General features: G+C 37.4%; 1 protein-coding gene across 8 annotated transcripts in view; it reads left to right on the top strand.

Moving 5' to 3' along the window:
- The window catches only part of sv (paired box protein shaven), a 185,126-nt gene extending 168,297 nt beyond the window's left edge, over positions 1-16,829 (top strand). For 5 of the 8 annotated variants that reach the window (XM_074102571.1, XM_074102565.1, XM_074102570.1 and 2 more), the window contains 7 exons: positions 722-821; positions 1,148-1,313; positions 3,641-3,726; positions 5,645-5,801; positions 11,150-11,284; positions 14,600-14,706; positions 16,741-16,768. In XM_074102571.1, the coding sequence (XP_073958672.1) occupies positions 722-821; positions 1,148-1,313; positions 3,641-3,726; positions 5,645-5,801; positions 11,150-11,284; positions 14,600-14,706 (751 nt within the window). In that variant the 3' untranslated portion in view covers positions 16,741-16,768. Of the gene's footprint in view, positions 1-721; positions 822-1,147; positions 1,314-3,640; positions 3,727-5,644; positions 5,802-11,149; positions 11,285-14,599; positions 14,707-16,740 lie in introns of all 8 variants that reach the window. The other 3 variants (XM_074102568.1, XM_074102573.1, XM_074102567.1) reach the window with 2 other exon arrangements.
- The last annotated feature ends 4,962 nt before the right edge of the window (positions 16,830-21,791 follow it).

Raw genomic sequence — 21,791 nt, 5'->3', positions numbered from 1 at the left:
GCCGGCGCAAGCGTTTTTTGCCGCGAAACGGAAGCGCGACCAATCGGCGGTCGCCGCTATATGGAAAAAGGATGTCGGCGCGTGCCGCGTGATTCATGGCTTGCGATGCAATTAGTGTGGAGCTGCAATTATGACGTTACGGAAAATGTATACTTGCGGTGCGGTCTTAAGTCGATTTGTTTAAAAAATACGTTGTCCGCCATTTTAGCGAAAAGCAGAAACCACACGCACACATATTCTCACAAACCTTCGCATTTCATTGGATATAATACATACCGTTTAGCGTGAAGGTGTTATAATCAAAAAATCTCAAAAATTACATCATTGTTCCCATTTATGTAGCATTAAAAACGGTTCTCTATCGTTTGCCCGAATTTCATATGCCCGAATGTATCGTTTTCGAGAATTTTCATTTGCCATAAAGTAATTTATTTCTGAAATAGTAAATTCTTCAGAGTTGATATATTAAGCTAACCTAACCTATTTTATCCCCGTCCTGTAGGAATGTTGGGATAAAAAGTAGCTTAACTGTTATTCCAGATATCCAGCTATCTACAAACCAAATTCCATCCAAATCCATTTAGCTGTTTTAGCGTCAAGAAGTAACAAACTTTCGCATTTATAATATTACTAGGACTAGCTTTAACTAGCGGCTTTGCACGCTTATCCCATCAGGATTCTACCTATTACACGTTATATGATTCTGTATGTTTATCCGCAGGATTGTTCGGAACAAAGCGGCGGAGAAAGCGAAGCACGCGCACAATCAGCAGCAGCAGCAAGAACAGGAGATCTCCTCGGCGCAGGGCAGCGTCGTGTCTGTAAGTTTAAATGATCCCTCATCCCAGCTTGTATACATCTCACTGCTGGGCACAGAACTCTCAGAAAGAGAGGGCTTAGGCCATATTTCCCACGCGAGTCCAGTGCGGATGTGTTAGTATCACTTCGTCCAAAAAGCAGCTGGTCTAAGTAGCAAAAGGTCTAAGACTAAGAAGCAACTAGCCTAAAAACCAAAATCGAATTATAAAAAAGTAAATTTAATTAAAATCGGAATTACAATTATAAAAATTGAATAAAATTAAAATCAAAATTTGATAAGTTAGACAATAAGGTATCTGGTTGTTTATCTGAACTGTTCTTCACCCAGGTGATAACCCACTCCGGCAATGCTGGCACAACGGCCGTGCTGTCTCCCACCACGGAACAGCATGTACCAAACACTGGCAGCTACAGCATCAACGGCATCCTCGGCATCGAGCAAGTTGAGCTGCACAACGGCAACGGACTGAAGAGGAAACGGCATGAAGACCAGGGTATGTTCTTGTCAATGATATAGGCTGATGATGACAGAGGATTACTTATTAGTCTTTATTAAGGAATCTTCTTTATCATCATAGTTTTATCCTATTTTGTTTATGGCCAGAATGGGTCCAGCACAAATATCAGTGTCAAAAATTTTGATAGAGTGCTATTTTTGTTTTCCCACGATGGAGCGGAACCAGAACTGTTAGACCGATTTAAATTTTGACTTAATGGCTCTTAAAATTGGCTAAAACTAGAAAACACGCGTTTTCTGGAGTTAAAACAAAGCTAGATCATTGCTTGCCGCAAAAACACCCAAAATCTAACGAAATCAAAATCTATCGAAATTTGCAGGTGGTAGGACCTTGTGCAAGGTCCGCCCGGATTGCTACCACCATCTTGTTCGCTAATCCTGCCATGAACCAGCAGTGCTTGCACTGTTGTGTTTCGGCGTGGAGAGTAAGACAGCCGGTGAAATTACTGGCACTTGAGGTATCCCATCTTAGGCCTCTAGGTTGGCAACGCATCTGCAATCCCCCCCGGGGTTAGCTGTCTATGGGCGGTGGTGATCTCTTACCATCAGGAGACCCACAAGATGGCGGTAGCAATCCGGGCGGACCTTGCACAAGGTCCTACCACCTGCAAAACTACATACCTACAGATTTCTTCAAAATTAAACTTCAGTCTTCACCAAAAGTTTCCTAAGGTATTCATTCATAGAAACGAGCGGCGCGGGAGCAGTTCTAGTAATTAAACTCTTTCTTACGTAGAATAGCGAAGACGGGAAACTTGTGAATAACGTGGATTATAAGGTATAAAGTACTCGAGCCTGCCGAGTTTGCGCCCCTCACTGAGCATAGGGATTGGGGCTAAAAGACTGAAAGTATCGACTGTCGATGTTTTTAATTATCTAAAGCAAGCTAGATTAACGAACTATAGTTATTTCTATCGATATGAAGTCGATAAAAATGAGGAAAAGGTTTCATGTATTACTAAATCTTCAAACAAAAATAAAAATGATTTATTTGACTTAGGTTGGTACCTAGTATTGTTATTTGTTGATGTTAATACTATCGTAGCGATGTTTGTTATTTACGATTGCTCATAAAAGTTATTACAATGATATAAATCTTAAATCAGACTGTAAAATATAATTAAAACTTGCTCGATTACGAAAATTTTAGGTATAATTTATGCAACTTAAATATAAAGAGTTGTTGAATTTCATTCTTAAAGTGTAACCTTCCTTATTTTTAACCCCCGGCGCAAAAAGAGGGGTGTTATCCTATTACGTATGTACTGACAACAAGTATACTGCTAAGTCGTGTTTCTTTAATTATTTGGGATATTATTTTAGAATATCGAAAAACCGCTTTTAAATATCAAACGTACTATTAACGTCAATAACGTCTCAATCACATGGTACTGCACGCTCAATTTTGGATGCGCAAATGGTTTAGCACAGTGGGATCAGTACCACTACCATGAGTTTACAGTGACCGTACTCGATAGCGACGGCGTAAATTATTTGTATGGAGAATTGTACAGCGCCCCTACAAATAATTTACGCCGTCGCTATCGAGTACGGTTACTTAGTATATAATAACACGTAAATATTCGAACCATTCATATTATAAAGCGCCACGCTACGTCACTGCGAAGCTCAGCTTTCAAAAACTATCGATGTCGATATTTCTAATCTGCACTAATATCGCATCCCTAATCGCCATAGAGCGGCCTAGTGAGCGTAACGTGAGATTTACTGTGCTATTAAACCAACTGCACAAATTACTGCCATATTATATAACTTTATAACTTTTCGAATTCTCCACGCGTTTGATATATTTTAGAGCTCACTCCAGAGCGTCGTTTAATTTTAGAGTTCGAATTTAGTACTTTTCCTCGTTATTCATAAAAGTTTCAAATCATTATGAATTTTGGTTAAGTCATGGACAAGAAACTACACAGTCAAGTTCTTATAAGTATATTTGAGTAAAAATTGTATGCAGAGGCGTCTTTACCTATAGTGCAGGGTGTGCGTTGCACACGGGCGCAGCGGTGTTAGGGGCGCCGGCGCCGGCCCGGCACTTTGTACCTATTCCATTTTGACCGCGTGCTTCCTAGATGACGCTAAAAGTTATAATTGCACACGTGAACATGACTCTTTGTTAACGGCGTAGAAACTTGTTCAGATATTTTTGATCGAGTTCTCGATCAGAAGTTTCGAGTTTGAGTTCCTAAACTCAACTCGACATTAATTGCTTGATGAGTTCTTTAGGGTAAGTATTTTAATGAGTATTTCAATATACATAATTTTATTTTTTGCTTTCTTTGTCAGATGAAAACCGGGACTTCAATAGCCATTCGGAAGACGACGTCAAGCGACAAAGAAGTCACTATAACGGCGATCAAATATATTCAAATGTAAGTAGTTTACATGATTTTACATATGCAACAAATGTCAACTAACTTGTGACAAAAATATGGAATCACCTTTCTGAGACAACACTCCCGGAGCGGTACAAGTTAAGTAATAGTGTTTACCTCTAAATTACAATTTAAAGTTTACTTAGGAATATATGTATAAATAAGATTACTTATATTAGGTACCTATACAGGATAATTTTAATATTTGATCCTTTAAATTTTGTCCAATTTATTAAATAATTAATGGCGATCACGTTCAAGTCGCAGTTAGATGTAACTATTTTTTTTATCTTTAATGTAACTACAACTACCTACATATCCGGTGGTTATTATTTGTAAAGTAATATAAAAAAATATATATATCATGGGACACTTCACTCCAATTGACCTAGTCCTAAACTAAGCAAAGCTTGTACTATGGATGCTAGGCAACGGATAAAAATACTTATATAGATAAATACATACTTAAATACATATTGAACATCCAAGCCCCGAGAACAAACATTCGCATTATTCAAACAAATATCTGCACCGGCCGGGAATCGAACCCGGAACCTCAAGCTTGGCCATCCGGTCGTCATATCATTAATTGGATGCTGACTTGTAGTAACTATGGCGCGCATTGCAAAAATCGACTAAGTCAACAACTTTAGAGCGCGCCAGGGACGCTCCTCTACATCAGGAAACATTCGCTGTAGAATACGAGAAGAGTTCAATTGTAATTAATTAAACAATGACGTAATTACGCGCGGCCTCACCTGTGTCAAAAACAACAAAGGAGTAGGATCTATTCTTTTATTTTGTGCGCTGATGCAATACACTATGTACTAGTAAGCATTACAGAAAACACCATTAATTTCATTATAAGTACTTAGAATTTTTCCAAGGTAAGCAATAGGCGGCTTTATCGCTGCACAATTACGAGGAAAAAGCTAATTTTCATTAAAATAAGTTTCATAAACAACTAGCCCGCCATTTTGTGACGACGCCATCTTGTTGACAAATGGCGTCGGTCGCGCGCCGGCCGCCGTGACGGTTAAAAATTGTCGAATTTGTCGGCGTGCGGATTGCTGGTTTCACGGGCTGTTGGCGGGTAAATATTGGTCGGTTCGTTTCGATTATACGCAGCAGGAGTCTTCAGATTATCAATATCAAAATGGATCTCCTAGATTGAGAGGGCTTAGGCTGTAGATTGATTAATTAAAAATTCGTATCTTAAAATTACTTGTTCGACACTCGATGAAATAAAAATATGTGGAACGTTGTCATTAAAGTGATATTCGATTACCTAAACGTTTTCCAGCGATTCAAGGGTAAACCACTTAATTCTGATCTCTACCGTCTAGACCAAAAGTTGTCTGTCAGTGTCGCATCGATCGATGTAGGTAACCATTATTGGCTTATGTCATCTATTAAAAAGCGTTTAATCGTTCATGGTGATGCTGCATTTACACACGTGGCTTATAAGGCAACAGCTTATTTAAATGCCAAAGGAATCTTTCCAAAATAGCGAAATTTTTCATATAGGAATATTTTTGGCACTTCTCACAATTTTGTATGGGGATTGAAACTTTCCGTGCCTTCAATTTAAATTCAAATCGTGTATTCTGTAAATAGGCTGCAATGGGCTCCTTTACACGTAATTTTTTATAAACTACCAACACTTTCGGAAAGACCATCGTTGCCAAGATGCATGCGCCGCAAGAAACTTGGCAGAAAGTTTTTATCTTTATTTTGTTTCAAATGAATTTCCTATGTTTCTTGACAAAATATCCAGATATTTCCGAGAACTTTTCCAACTTTTTGAAAACTTTTGCACTTCTGTACTAATAGAGCTACGACGCCACATAATTATTATTCCAAAATGGAATTGAATCTAATTTTGATTTGCATTTAAAATATCCTCCCCTTTCAGCTCTGGTCATCATCGAAATGGAGTCTAAAGGACGAGTACAAGTTACTATCGGAGCTCGGTGGCGCCGCCGGCGGCGCGACCGGGTACTACGGCGAGTTGTTCGACGCGCCTTACGAGCACGCTGCGCACCCGCACTACACGCCGCATTCTGGTAAGGGTAAGATGATTAATACTAACCATAACCCTTTTTTTTGATAGAGATTCTCCATCCTTTTTTTCCAGTCATGAAATTTGACATGAAAACCACGATTTAATTTTCGGGAATCCCACGGGAATTTCGCAAAAATCCCAAAATTTCAATTCAGCTGCTAGATATAATGATTTACGTGTGCGAAGCCGGGGGTAAACACTAGTATTCAGAGATAAGAAGCTTGACGGTATTATTGCCAGTTATTAACATTTCCCTCGCGAATTAAATAAACAGCCGTGACCCTTAAAACGTTTCCGTTGACGTCCGTAATCAAATCGTGACTGCGCGGACGCGCGTGCTGTCATCTGGCCACCAATCTGTCAAGTATTGTCATTTGACGGCTGTCACGCCCCGAAAACTGCCTGCGGTAGAGTTTGGCGCCGGATTCTGATGAAAATGTAATTGTAGGTAAAAGATGAAGGATTTTACGAGAAGACGTTGAAATTATTTTATTTAGGTACTTCATAAATCAAAGTTCAAAGTTTGATCAAACAATTTTTGAGCTACTTTTATATGTAACATATTTAGTTATGTATGATATTGATATTGAAATTCCAAATTTTACGTGACGTCACATTTAATTTTACAATACATGCGTTGTTTAAAGTTTGCTTAGTTTCTAGGTTTCCCATCATTTCCTTTGATCACTTTACATTAAACGCGATTGATCAATGAAGGCGAACTGTTTAAAGAAAAATATTTTAAGAAAGGTTTAAATATCATTTCAACCGAAATATTTTTTCCTTAAACAGATAAGCTTACCATTTCTTTATTCCCTCAGTTGTCATTTCATGTAAAATATTACCTATTTGTTTTTAAACCTTTTTTAAGTCGCAATCGTGTATGTATGTGTGTGTGTGCATGTGTTTGTTATAAAGTTGCTAATAGTTGAACCCTCGTAAGAATTATAGCCGTTACCGGCGACTCTGTCTGCGTAGAATTCAGTTATCGCTATCCCGTGTGAACTATGCAATTTTCCGGGATAAAAACTATCGTATGTCCTTCTCCGGGACTCAAACTATCTGTATACCGAATTTCATCTAAATCGGTTCAATGGTTTGGATGTGATGGAGTAACAAACAAAAGGACTTACAAACTTTCGCATCTATAATATTAAAAATTGGAACTCTCTCTCTCACTCAGAGAGAAGGCCTATGCTTTCTTTATGTTTGCATCCCTTTCCAGAATAGGACTCTATAGTACTATGGCATTACGATTTCCTTAACTGTTTCTAATAATGCTTTGCCTCTTTAGCTTTTCGTTTGCTTGCGGTAGTGCTGTCAACATTTTTGTGGTGAAAAGGACGTACCGTTATTCGGAATCGATGTTAACGCGGAACTATGTACTTGAAAAATTGAGTTTTCTTGCCATTTTTCACGTTACTTCTATTTTACAGTCAGTTTGGAAAGTTTTTGGTAAAAAAAAAAAACATTTTTTTGCAAGTACTTTTTGTTGGCTGTACTTGCATTGTCAGCCAAACTACATTTGCATACCAAATTTAAAATCGATGCTATTAACCGTTAAGAGCGTTTATTCCTGCTGACCTGGCAACGTTGCATTTTTGTTAGTTTTTCTCGATTATTCCATAAAAATTGAATAAAAATTAATAATGTTGTCTCCAATAATTATTCGTTATAACTTTTATTTTCTTTAAAAACCGGTCACAGACATTAATTCGTTTTTAAGGAATATAAAAGTCTATCACGAATAATTATTGGAGACAACATTATTAATTTTCATTCTATTTTTATGGAATAATCGAGAAAAACTAACAAAAATGCAACGTTGCCAGCTTGGCAGGAATAAACAGTCTTAAAGAGGTCCGCCCTTCCTTAGCCTGCTAAACCCTTTAACTTGCAAGATTTGACCCGCACATGTTAAACATACATTGCAAGTTAATAAAAAGCTTTTAAAATCACGAAAGTTTAAAACATACTCATCAATATTTCATGAATAGTTAATTATTTCTGAAATAAAATCTGCGGCGTAACTTTCTTCCCATCTGTAGTTAACCTACAACGCTCCCGTAGTAATCTTACACTGACCACATCCTGGCGCTCTCAGTAACACAAGACGCGTGCGCACACCTGTGATCTAGGCTATTGTCAAACGGCCGATGACCTTTGGGTCCGAGGGTTGCAGACAGTACTATCGAACCAACTGAATTGACACCTACTGTGGAACCTTTTCGTAGAGAAAGTCATAGTGACATCGCATTGCTCAATAAGGGAATTTATTATAACACTTACTTTGAGACAGTTCCACGGTGGGTCAGGAATCAAATGGGTCGACTGTCAAGTACAATGACCTGTCGATAGACACGGCCAAAGCTACAAAAATATGTATATACAACTTTATGCACTTAACATTAATCGTGTATACATATTTTTGTAACTTTGGCCGTGTCGATATCTTTGCACTTGACTGTACAGTGATTGATTAGGTACTTTTGTTATTATTATTTTTTATTCGACTGGCTGTGAAACGAGCAAGTGGGTCTCCTGATGGTAAGAGATCACCAGCGCCCATAAACAACCAGGGGTATTGCAGATGCGTTGCCAACCTAGAGGCCTAAGATGTGACACCTCAAGTGCCAGTAATTTCACCGGCTGTCTTACTCTCCACGCCAAAGCACTGCTGCTTCACGGCAGGATTAGCGAGCAAGATGGCGGTAGCAATCCGGGCGGACCTTGCACAAGGTCCTACCACCTGTTAAATCAGTTTGTCTGAAATCAATAATTTTTCACCGTGACTATGTGTTCAAATCTTTTGATTGCGAAAAATAAATTTTAAGCGGCATTCAATCCCACAGCTTTTGGCTATACGCACCGAGTATATACCGACTGCACCATGTCGCCAAGAGAGATAAAAGTTCTTCATATTTTTAATAAATCTTCTTATTTATTTACTGAACTGTTCAACACGATTAGTAAATGAAACTTCACTTGATCAAAAAATATCGAAAACAGGTTAATCTTGGACAGTTTTTCTTGTAGTTTCTTGCAAACATAACTATCTGTTTCCCGCGATTTCGTGTGCGAAGAATTCGAGAACAACAATTTTTTACGGGATAAAAATACCCTATTATTTATTCTGTGCTTCTAATAATTACGCAAAATTTCATGGCAACCGGTTCTGTAATGTGAAAGTAAGGTATAAGATAAGGCTTCCAAACAGTATTTTTGCTTTCGTTTATCCGTCCGTCCGTCCGTCTACCCCCTTGCAATATGGTTCTAATAGGTAGGTACTTACTGAACTTTTTTTTAAATATAAACGATCTATGGTGATCAAAAACCGTGTAGAATATCTAGTTAATTGGCAGTTTTTACAAGATTTTATTTAGTTTCACCTGTCCCGTTGTCTGTCAGTCTGTAATCAAATCTTGCAAGTTAAATTTGACCTACTACCAGTAGTCAGATTGACTTGAAATTTGAAATGCTTATGTAAATCGCGTGGCAAAACAATAATCTAATAGTGACATCCTGGTAGTACAGCCAGGATCGTCTCCGCAGGACGGAACTCTTCAACGGTTAATAGCATCGTCTTGAAATTTGGTATGCAAATGTAGTTTGGCTGACAATGCAAGTACAGTCAGCAAAAAGTACAGTCAGCGAAAAAAGCTTGTATTAAAGATTTAATTTTTATGGTTAGGTTATTTTAGGACTAATTCAGGCATTCTAGTGATTATTCTTGACACATCCATAGAAACAAACAGACAAAGGTTACCTCTTTGTTATATTGGCATTGTAAAATATTTCTATAATCGTAACACTATGTCATTCAATCTTAAAATTCAAGTTTACCACTTCCCACTGTACATGTGAATGGAATCGACGTCGCGACCGCAAGATTGCGGTTGACGCTTCCATGGGAATCTCATTCATTCATTCAATTTCATTCAGTTGTGGATGCTGCTACAAATAGATGACTAAGAAAGGATTAGTCGATTGATTTAAGTATTACTTTGCGGAGGCGTCAGTTTACACACAAAATGATGGTTGCAGAGTTAGGTTCATTAAGTAAAGATTGTTTGCAAAGTTTTGACTTATAGCCTCTCAAGTAAAGAATCGTGGGTTCACTCCCGGATCTATGAGTTTTTGAAAATTCATGTGCAAAATTACATTTATAATTTATCACGAACTTAAGGTGAAGACAAAACATCGCGAGAAAACCCGTAGTAACATCTTAAGCAATTTGGTAACTTAAGTATTCTGAGATGGTCCCTATTATAATATTTTTATCGATAGTAGACTTATAATGTAGCTCACTCCTTTAGATAGATTTTTTTTCACTTTCCATTTTTTTGTAAAAATAAATTGAAACTTTATTTCGGCAAACCACACGTGTCGTGAGATTAATAGGTTTTGTGCCTTGGTCTGTTTGATTTAAAAAAGAGGTGGTATTGACAGCAGACATTTGACAACTGACAGCTGTCAATATGACCTCTTTTTTTAACAAAACTCATAAATTCACGTATATAAAACGTCAGCACTATTTCCCATTTCCATTTGCATTTGCGGACGCCCTTTTTTCCAGCGCAATCCCATCTAGCAAACCAACCGGCGATTAATCTAGAACGAGTTTGCCGAAACTATGGCCGTTTGGAGCTTTCGAAGCGTCCGAATTGTTTTAATTTATTTCACTAAATCTATTTTGCCTTTTTAGGGTTCCGCAAGCCTAAAAAGAAACTCTTAGTTACGCTATGTCCGTCTGACCGTACTGTTAATGTTAACCACGTTAAAAAGGTCGTAAAATAAAAAAAATGCAAAAAAACAAAGTGCGTCCCCTAAATGTATAAATTAACCAACAAAAAGTTGGAAACCCCCGACTTTGTCACTTCAAAGTTCAATATCTCAAAAACGGCTGAACCGGTTTTGATGAAACATGTCTAAGAACCATCGCTAGAAAACTTAATTTCTAATTAAAAAAAAACACATTCAAATCGGTCCACCCGTTTAAGAGCTACGTTGCCACATGCAGACAGACAGACACACAATGCGGTCAAATTTTTTTTTGCGGTTTTACTTTTTCGCTATTGTATCTATTTTTTTACGTTCTTTTATTTATTTTTGTGTATCTATTTTTTATGTATATTTTTAATTTTAATTTTACAAAGCATTGGTGTTTTAAATGCGCTATGCTGTAATTTTTATTCAAATAAATAAATCAATAAAAAATACCTAATCTGGTCGTTGCGGCCACAGGTCGTGGCCGTATCTTAATACGAGGTGCTTTAGATTTTTTAGCAACAATAGTTTCGACGCTTTGCTCATTATTTTAATGCTCATAAATCTAACCTATTTGTTTTTTCGTAGCAACAAACGACTCAACGGGTTCGAACGGGGGCGCGGGGGGCGAGCCGCCCTCGGCCGCGGCCAGCCCCGACGCGGCGGCGCTGGTCGTGTTACAGCCGCCTGCGCCGCCTTACCCGCCGTACGCGCATTACGATGGTGAGTAGAAGATAAGCAATGAATACAGGCTTTCCACTAAGGCGCAAGCCACACAGAAGAGACGTGGGACGGGGGCGCGTCGCAGTCGCGGCCCCTTTGAATAAGTGAATGTATAGAAACCTCGCGATCCAAAGCAGACAGAAGAGACGAGACGGAGACGCGGTGCGGACGTGGCGCTTCGAAATCTGCGCCTCTCCGCTCCGTCCGCAACGCGCCCCCGTCCCAAGTCTCGAGCGGGAAAGCGGGATGGAAAAACCCAGGGATGGACAGACACAGTCCGCAACACCGCTCCGCATAACTCTCGGTCCGCTCCGCTTCAATGGATAGGCAGCCTAACAAAGGACTAAGCGGACCAGAGTACCTCAAGCTCATGACTTTTTATACAGTGGAAGCACATCTAAGCAGTTTGCCATTGCGAGTTATAGACTCCTTTGACACTTCGCTCTGCTTGCAGTGGACATAGGACCTGAAAACATGTATTAAGACCTACAAATGTGCAAGTTGTATTACGTTGTGAGGCTGTAAAGCGAACGAAATGGCAAATTATTGGCGCTGCAATATGCAATTTGCACTATTATTTTATTCCTGCCTAAAAGTCATAGCTCCCAATCGGATGGCCTCATTTAAATGCGGTCTTTTTATAGTTTAATCGAAATGATTTTAGATAAGTTTCATTAAACCGGTTCAGCCGTTTTTGAGCTATTGAATTTAAACGAAAGGATAAAAGCTTGCAACGTAAAAGTAAAAAAAAATGTGTAAATGTACTAAAATAAATAGTTCAGAAAAACTTCAACTATGTATACAGCGAGCCATGATATATATTACGTATGTTCAAATCCACTTTGTGCACGGAAAAACCCGTGAACAACAATCCAATTAATTAAATGGAAGCAAAACAACATCAACATTAACGGCACATAAAAAAATCCCCGGACTGAGGACATTAACTCGAAAACATCATCACCAATAAACAAACACCGACGATCCACGCACAGGAATAAAACAATCAAACAAGAATAAAACAATGAAACGGGGAAAGCAAAAAGTGGCCGAACAGAAAAACAGTTGAGGAATCACTGAAAAAAACGACAATGAGTTTACGAAAGCTTTCGACAAAGTCGAGCGCCACTCCAGAGCACTCTGCAGGAAATCTAATTTTCTCCTCTGGACCCCACCCTCTCCCCTTCTATAACGCCATAAAACCCGTCATCGAACCGAGCAAAATTCGTACTTGTGCATATAAAAGTAGAGGATAATATGGAGTACCGCAAGGTGCCGTTCTAGAGCCCACTTTCATTTTTGGTGTTTAATCCACCGCAATCTGCTCACCCCGAGAGCAGACATCTTTAATAGCTCATTCGGGGGTATGCAAATAATTTTAGAGGGGGGGTGGCCATAGAGGCTTTGTCTGGAGGGGGTTAACGAAGCGCAACATGAGTTTGTGATGCGACAGAAGTGCTTCTGAGCACTTTGGTGGCTTATTTCGGTTATAAATATTAAGTCCGGGGTGGCGGGGACATATTTGAATGTGGTTACGCGTATAAAGATCGTTATGACGCGCGGGGGCGTGTGGGTGAGGCGTGTCTCTTTGAATAACTCTGTGTAATGCCCCATGATGTACCTACTAGCTAGGCTACATGCTGTCTCCGCGACAGGGAAGGAATTATCTTGCTTAATGTTTATTTAGTTAATGTTAGTATGGAGTGACGTTTGTTTCCATACCAACATACTACTTACAGGGAAATAAACTCAGCTAGGATTTCATGCTTCTCCACCTACACACTTACGAGTAAGAATATACACGACTATCATCGAGCAAAGTGTGGTACAGTCGAGTTCATAAACTTCTGAGCAAAAATTTGATCAAAAATATCTGAAAACGACTCTATTGTCAACGGCGTAGAAGCGTGTTCAGATATTTTTGATCTAATTTTTGCTTACAAGTTTATGAAGTCGACTGTACAGTAGAAGTTGCCTTTAAGAGATCGCTCTGAAGCGATAAGGCCGCCTATTGCTTAACTCAAAAAATCTCTGTGTATATACCTGTTTTCTGTACTGCTAAATAACAATGTATTGGTGTGCAATAAAGAGTTATTTTATTGTATTGTATTAGATTGCATTGTACCTAATTGTTTGTAGTTTATTGATATGGACCTCAGCAAAGTAACGCCTGATTCGATAAATTATACTAGAAATAATTATATTTATTTCCATTGCCGGTGAACCAATGAAACTCGAGTGGCTGTTGTATGAAATTATGTATTCGTTAAAATTAAATTAGATCAATAAAAAGATTCATATCTTTAAATAAATATAAAACTGCGTAAAATAAGTAAGACCACAAAAGCACGTCTGATATTTCACTTTTTCCGCTCATCATGTCTTGAGGGAAATAATAAAGGCTGGTAAAGGTCACATGCTCTATATCTAGAGATATAGAGTTTATATTTGTTAAGCTGAATCCGTGCCAATGAGGTCCTTGAACTTTGTCCGTCGATTATTTTGATTTTTAAGAAATTAGAGTTAGTATAAGTATAAGTTAGCGTGTAGGTAGGATAAGTTCGCGCTCGGTCAGTCGCCAATTTTGTCGCCAAGCAGCAATACTAGCGTTGCTGTGTTGACGTCGATAGTAAGGATAGGTGGGATTACTAGTCTAGCACATGTTAAAAAGAGACAAAATAAGAGTTATTTAAAACGCCAATTTTCTACGTTTCTTTAAATACTATACACTTTTTATAGATTTTCTGTAATGTCGATGTAGATATTTTTTGTATTTTTCATTTCCGTGAAAAGGGGAGTGGTCAATTTTCACCATTTTCTTATAATTTTCTTTTATCTTTTCATTGTACTTACCCGTAGTGTCTACTCTTGTGTCTGATATCCTGTCAATCGTTCAAAGGTTAACTGGAAGAGATCCCTTTAAGGGATAAGTTGGCCTTTGTACATCTTATTATCCTGTGTTCTGTTATTTTCATGTGTTTTTATGTACAATAAAGAGTTTTACAATACAATACAATAACTTCAAAACCGCTTGCTTACCTATCTTAGAAAATCATAAAAAAATATGTTTGAGATTCGCACAACAAGCCAACGTATGATCGATCGATCGATCGATCTCCTTATCGATCGTGTGGTTTATATAATACTCAGCGGCGCTCTTTGACCCATTCTACGTACCAAATTACCTACATTTGAGGTTCATATTCTTTGCCGCTCAGTATGTATGTATTATCTTGTGTGGTTGTGCATAAATGAATTTTCTTTCTTTTTCTAGAATGCGGGGCCTTTTTTAAATTACGATCTCTTTTTTTTCAGGAGCGACAACCCTAGCGAGCGAGTACGCGTACCCGGCACCGTATTCGCAATACTCGCCGTACGGCGCGCCGTATTCGCACACGACCGGCCTGCTCACCAAGTGGTAGGTATATTGTATCCGATGAGAACATACTTACAGAACCGGAGGCCTTAGGGTGAAGCCAGACGAGCGAAATTTTTTGGGTCGTGAGCGGCGTATTTTCGGTCGCATCATTTTTTTTTATTCCCGAGGTAACAGCGGGCGATAACCGAATTTCACGCGGGCGAAGCCGCGGGCAAAAGCTAACTTACATATAAATGGTAATTTCAAGATGTGATCATTTCAATTTAAGCGGCCCTTTAAAGAAGTGGTAATTTCTCATTGTCACCTAAAACCGTTGAAAGGCCGTTGCTGGCCCCAAATACCTAGCCTCAGATCTAAAAAGCCTGAAAGCTGATAATAATATAAAACTCGTGTAAATCGTTCAAATCCCAAATTCAAGCAGGTGTGAACATAACTCCCGGAGGCTAGCGAATTGATTGGTGCGGGTTCGAACCCGGCACCGGCCATTTGTTAAACCGACTAACCGTTTAATGGATCAGTTAAATCCTTTTAAACTGGCGATTCGAGAAGACAGATTAGTCTGCATGTTTGGTGCGTATTGGGAAAAAGATCCGATTAAATATTTTCGGCTTTTACCGATGTCTCATACAGTCTCGATCGTAAAAATCAGATGTCTAGGTGCTCGAAATTATCTGAATATGCACTATACGATTGACACATATGAGCATTTATTTTGAAGAGAAGAAGCAGCTCTAAAAAACCTTATAATTTCGACCCTAACAACCTGATTTGTTTTTTTGACTTTTGCATTGCCATTATCCTATGTAAGGGCAAGTCAAACCGTTCTCTAAAAGTCGATTCGACTCTCCGATTTTAAAGACATCTTACAAAAAAGTCGCACTAAATGATCGACAACTATACTTGGTTTGGATAGGTATTTAACTAAATGTAAACAAAACAACGTCAATTTTGATGTCTTAAACATTGAAATTCTCCCAATAAACTATCTAAACATTTAAATTTTTGTATTGAAATACACTAGTCTACCTATAGTTCGTATTACAATGATAGATAAGTAAAATGTTTTAAATCCTTGAATGTACCAAATCTGTCAGCCGAAGTTTGTTTACATTTAGTTACCTATCCAAACCAAGTATAGAAATGGTATTCGAACTTCGTATTGATAATTATACTTAAATCCAAAACAGAAAGAGCAACAGCATAATAATGTTTGCACATATTTGTCCCCCCTCCCTCAGGATGGTCGACAAAGGCCCGGCGGTCCCTCGGGAGTCGTTGGATCTGAGTGATTCCTATGTTTTTGAAGCAATGAAGTATGTTCTGGAATAAAATTGAAACTAAACATTTTGTATTGTCTCACTAGCTTCTATCCACAGCAGGGCTACTACGAAACTCGAAACTCGAAGTTCGTATCGTGCGGTCCCTCTCGCTCTCGTATTAAACAGTATAAGTGTCAGAGGGACCGCACGACACGAACTTCGAGTTTAGAGTTTTGTAGTAGCCCTGCAGCTTCGTTTGCGTGAGCTATTGGATATCGGCATTGGAATTTGGGGTTTTTCATTCATTATCATCATCTTCATCACCAGCCGCAGAACGTTCACTGTTGGACATTAGGTTTCCCTCATATATCTTCAGCTACTTCGGTGGGAAGCAGCCGTGAACCCGTTTTGACTGGCTGATCCGACCATCTCGTTGACCAAAAACTATTAATTTTCAGCAAAACTTATGGTTTTTTTACACGCTTTTATTTAGTTTCACGTTGTCTGTCTGTTTGTCTGTAATCAAATCTTGCAAGTTGAATTCGACCAACTTCCTGTAGTTGGATTGACTTGAATTTTGATACACTTATGTAAATTGCATGACAATACAATAATCTGGTAGTGATGTCCTGGTAGTCCGGCCAGGATCGTCTCCACAGGACGGAACTCGTTAACGGTTAATGGCATCGACTTTAATGGTATGCAAATGTAGTTTGGGTGACATGACAATACAAGAACAGTCAACAAAAAGTACAGTCAGCAAAAAAAAAGCTTGTATTAAAAACTATTTTTTTACCAAAAACTTATTTTCTTTACAGATATCAGCGCACGTCATGCGAGTAGAGACAAAGTGATAACAGACACTGATACCGTATTGAGGTGGCACTACCACTCTCGTGAAGCGTGCCCCGTTTAAGGTGGCCCGATACCGTCTATCCAGTTTTATTTAGTCTGTGGCAAAATAAATGTGTCAATCAATTTAATTGTACAACGGGCGGAGAATTTCGCGAACACATTAATGAAGGTTAAAATTTTATTTTTGGCAGTGTCGTCACAGTTCAGTATTACCATGCAAAATTCATGTTGGTGTCAAACTGTATATTTTACAGGCAAGCAACAATTCTAATTTCTTGTTATAACGCCATCTAGTGAGAAAACGAAGGTTTACGTGTAGGTTTACACAAAGAAGACATGGATGGCGCCACTTCCTGCTTCACAGGAAAGTTTAGTTCAACTGGGAATGCAATTATGAACGCTTCGTACCTACATTATAGTTGACATGCACAGACATTGGAGCTGTATAGTTGCTCAAAAATATGTACTTACTGTCAATGACGAAAATGCATGATCATATAATTTTAGCACCTCAAGTTGCTTTGTTTATTATTGCGACTATATACCGGGTGTGACCTGTATTACGACTATTACGAGCAAAAAATTAAAACATAGATCGTCCTCGTCAAACTAAACAAAATTAGTTCAGCAACTTTTAAAAATAATGGAGTCTTTGAATTTTCCCTTTTTCATACAAATTAAATACTGCTATCCATGTACACCATCCTAGAACACAACTGACGTCGCCTGTCACGGTACAAACATCAAGCATTTTGTTTTACATTGCTTCTTCGAATAAACTTGAAAGTGTAATAAAAATAAAAAATACTAATTATTTTTAAAAGTCGCTGAACTAAATGTTGTTCAGTTTTAGGAGTATGATCTATGTTTTAATTATTTGCTCATATTACAGGCCACACCCGGTATGTAGGGCGTGTTAACAAACTGTCATTTTCAGTTTTCTCAGTGGGTTGTCCAATTTCTGTTGTTTTTTTTTAAGTCACCTTTAAACTGAAGCAGAATTTTCAAAATATTCTTGTAACATTCGTGACGGTGATCGTAAACCTTCACTCATTATTTTAAAGCGGATAAATGAGAGAGCCAAAGTGTTGATAAATCTTTAAGACTATTGTACATAATGTATTTTAAACTAAATATAATTTTTATGTCATTACTAGCTGTAAGACCCTCTCATTTGTTTTACCTCAAAATAGTTACAAATAGTTTGTAATTTGACATTCTCAAGTGGAAAATTTAATTTTGAGGCCAGTTTCATTGGATCGTGATATGACACTGCTGTACTCTACTTAGGTAGGTATGTATAAATTTTAATCTATATTTTTGTTCTTAGAATTTAATGTCATAGAATCGAGAAATGTGTCACAAAACTTTAATAGGTATGTCTCCGTCATATTACAATCCGGTGTGAACGCCGTCCTGCTGTCATTAGCACAACGCAAAACAAATCCTAATTCTTTATACCTAGAGTTGTTATTAGCTTCTACTTAAATTATTTTTTTAATAAATTATTTATAGACAACTTTCCGGACACTTTCGTACGATTCTCGCATTTGTAACGTTCCAGATTAGAGTTCAAATTGGCTTAGAATGTATTCGTACACCTCGTCGTCTTCAAAGTTGATGGAGCTTCATCCAGCGGAGCTCCTATTTCTTGTCGGTTTGCTTTTATGGTATAGCTGAAGCAAATGATGAATCTAAACTATTTAGACCGTTGATTGATTCGGAAATGTATATGAAAGTAAAGGTAGATATTGTATCTAAGTATCCGGAGCTGTCGACAAGAGCTACAAACATAAAGTCAACTATTTAACATTATTTAGGTTATTTTGAAATTACTTTTGAGATTATTTATATTTTTTTTACTTCATTTTTATAAAGCTAGTGTAATGTCACAGTATATTTGGAACAATATGCTGCCGTTGTCATTATGTATTTAATTAATTGCGGCGATCTGCTTGAAAAGGTTCATTAGCGCATAAAATTTGTTTTACCTAATATTATATTATATCATTAGAAAATGAATATGGGGATTTTGTTTCTCGTTGTCGTCTCCGTAATAATACGCGTACTCACATAAGGTCACAAGTATCAAATTTCTCCGAAATCGAAATTTTTTCTCAGAATATTTTCTCATGGTTTTATAGAGCGCAGTAGGTTAGGTTAGGTTTGTTTTATGAAAGTTCCGAAAATAATATGGTTTCGGAGAAATTTGATACTTGGGAAATGAAACGTTTGGGGAAAAATATTGTGCCCAAACGGCAGAGAACCCGTATTTACGAGGACCATTATTATACTATACTAGCTGGCGCCCGCGGCTTCGCCTCCGGTGTAGTTTTTTTTTTTAGTTTTCTAAATCTTCTTTTATAAGAACATTCTCCTGCTAATAACAAACACAACAAAAAATAATTATCGGTCCAGCCGTTCACGCGTGATGCCGTGACCAAGGGAAATAGGGATTAATTTTTATATATTATTAAGAAGATAAGTCGTTGGTCCATTTTGTAGATGGCTGAGAGCCAATCTCCAATCAACTTGATTCCTAAACCACCGCAGAACCGTGTCAAAATGTCATTTTACATCATTCAATGAACATTGCTATAGACAAATAAAATGTTTTACTATGATAAGGTTCCATGGTGACTCAGGAATAAAATTGGTTGACTGTACCACTAAATCTTCCAACAACATCTATACTCTATACTTTAAAAGGATAGTGCACAACCTAAACAATTGGAGCTAGCTATACTTGAAATTTGACATATTCCATAAAGATTTTTGGAAATTTTAGCAGGATATCTATAGTTAGCTCACTTTTCTCTTCCAGGGGAGCGAAACCGCGGGCTATACAGTTATTTTATTGTATTATATATTATGTAGTTAGTTTATTGTACTTGCCAATATGTTTATTCGTATGCCCAAGGAGCCTTTCAAACAGAACGCCATTTATATGTTCAAAAAAATTAGATTTATTCTTTATATATTTCTACGATAAGTTGCAAGTCGTCTCCTTTCCGTCCATTTATTTTTGTAAATAATGTATAGATTAAGAATTATGTTCTTACGCCCCTAGACCCATAGCTTGCTTTTTAAACGAATGTAATACATACAGTGTAGACGAACGCCAAAGACTTTTATAATCGTAACGTCTTTTGAAAGCAGTGGGTAATATTATTTAACAAAGCAATATGTATTCGCCAAAGATAATTGGTTTTAGGCACTTGTTTTTGGTAAAAGTTCAGTAACTAAAGCTTCAATTACTCAAAATTCAAACCTCGAGCGGCCCAATGTGCAATAGAATGTACACAATAGGTTCAAGGGAATTAGGAATCTATGACAAAGTAACAAAGTAAAAATTCTTTTGTTTTTCTATTGTTTTACACCATGACAGTTTGACGGCAGTTTGACTTTATTCTCGAAACATTTAGATTCTAATTGCTTTGTCAATTTTTTTCAAAATATTTATAAGGTGAGCTTCAATAACTCAAAATTCAGTAACACAAAATTAAATATTTAGTAACTAAAATCCGTAATTGTCACGACACTATTTTAGAATAATTATGTGAAGTAACTCTATAACTTGGTTTGCATAGGTATTTAACTAAATGTAAACAAAATAACGTCAATTATTGTCTTAAATATTGAAATTCCCCCATTAAACTATCTAAACATTTACATTTCTGTATTGAAATACACTAGTCTAGTTTGTATTACAATGATAGAGTAAAATGTTTATAATCTTTGAATGTACCAAATCTGGCAGCTGAAGTTGGTTTACATTTAGTTAAATACCTATCGAAGTCAAGTATAGCGGGGCAAGCTTGGGCTCGAACCCATGACCCTATGCTTGAAAAGCCACAGATCAAACCACTGGGTTACCAGGGCGTCAAATGATGAGTGTCAAATAGCAAAAGGAACTAGAAAACCCGCAAAAATAACACTTATGTACTTGTATGTATGTATGTATGTAAACTCTTAATTGCACATAAAAATAAAAATACAAATACACAGAGAGGAGAACAAAGAACGTTTGTTTTAGATGAACTATAGATAAAATACACTTTTGGTTATTGGGGAAAATTTGAATAAGAGCACAATCTTAATTGAATCGGTTTTTTTTATTTCTATTTTCCGACTATTTTCAGTTTGAGAACTCAATTAAAATATACAAATGCAAGTGCCTAAAACTTAAAACTGAAACAAGCTGTCAATCCTATTCATACCTTTGATAATTTGTGTATTATTTACCTATTTATTAAAACAATTATTGATAATTATTTTGAATTGCTTTATTTCCAAAAGCATATCGATGTAAGTGATAACTTTCACGTGAATGTAATGATAGCGGATGATTTGTTTAATTTGTACTAAGTTTAATATAAGGCAAACGCACCAGTACGAAATAAAGGCATATGAGTTTATATAAAACTGAGTTTGTTTACTTTTTTTATGAAACCCATCTGTATTAATAAATATATAAATAAATATCAGGGGACAATTTGACACCAATTGACCTGGTCCCAAACTAAGCAAAGCTTGTGTCATGCATACTAAGCAACGGATAAACATACTTATATAGATAAATACATAATTAAATACATATTAAACATCCAAGACCCGAGAAGAAACATACGTATTATTCATACAAATATCTGCCCCGGGCAGGAATCGAACCCGGGATCTCAAGCTTAGTAGTCAGGTTTCCTAACCACTTCGCCATCCAGTCGTCAAAAGTCGTATATAATTTTATAACTACTAAGATTTTATTTAGAAAACTAGGAGTGGCCGCAAAATTTTCATTACTAAGTTCATCATCATTTATATTTACGTCCCACTGCTGGGCACAGGCCTCTTCCCAAAACGAGATGGCATAGGCCGTAGTTCCCACGCGGGCCCTGTGCGAATTGGGAACTTCACACATATCCACCATTGAATTACTTCACAGGTGTGTGCAGGTTTCCTCACGATGTTTTTCTTCACCGTAAAGCTCGCGGTAAATTTCAAATGTAATTTCGCA

The sequence above is a fragment of the Choristoneura fumiferana genome, chromosome 19, assembly GCF_025370935.1.
Source record: "Choristoneura fumiferana chromosome 19, NRCan_CFum_1, whole genome shotgun sequence".
Lineage (NCBI taxonomy): Eukaryota > Metazoa > Arthropoda > Insecta > Lepidoptera > Tortricidae > Choristoneura > Choristoneura fumiferana.
Note: the sequence above shows the minus strand (reverse complement) of the source record. Positions and strands in the feature narration are given on the sequence as shown.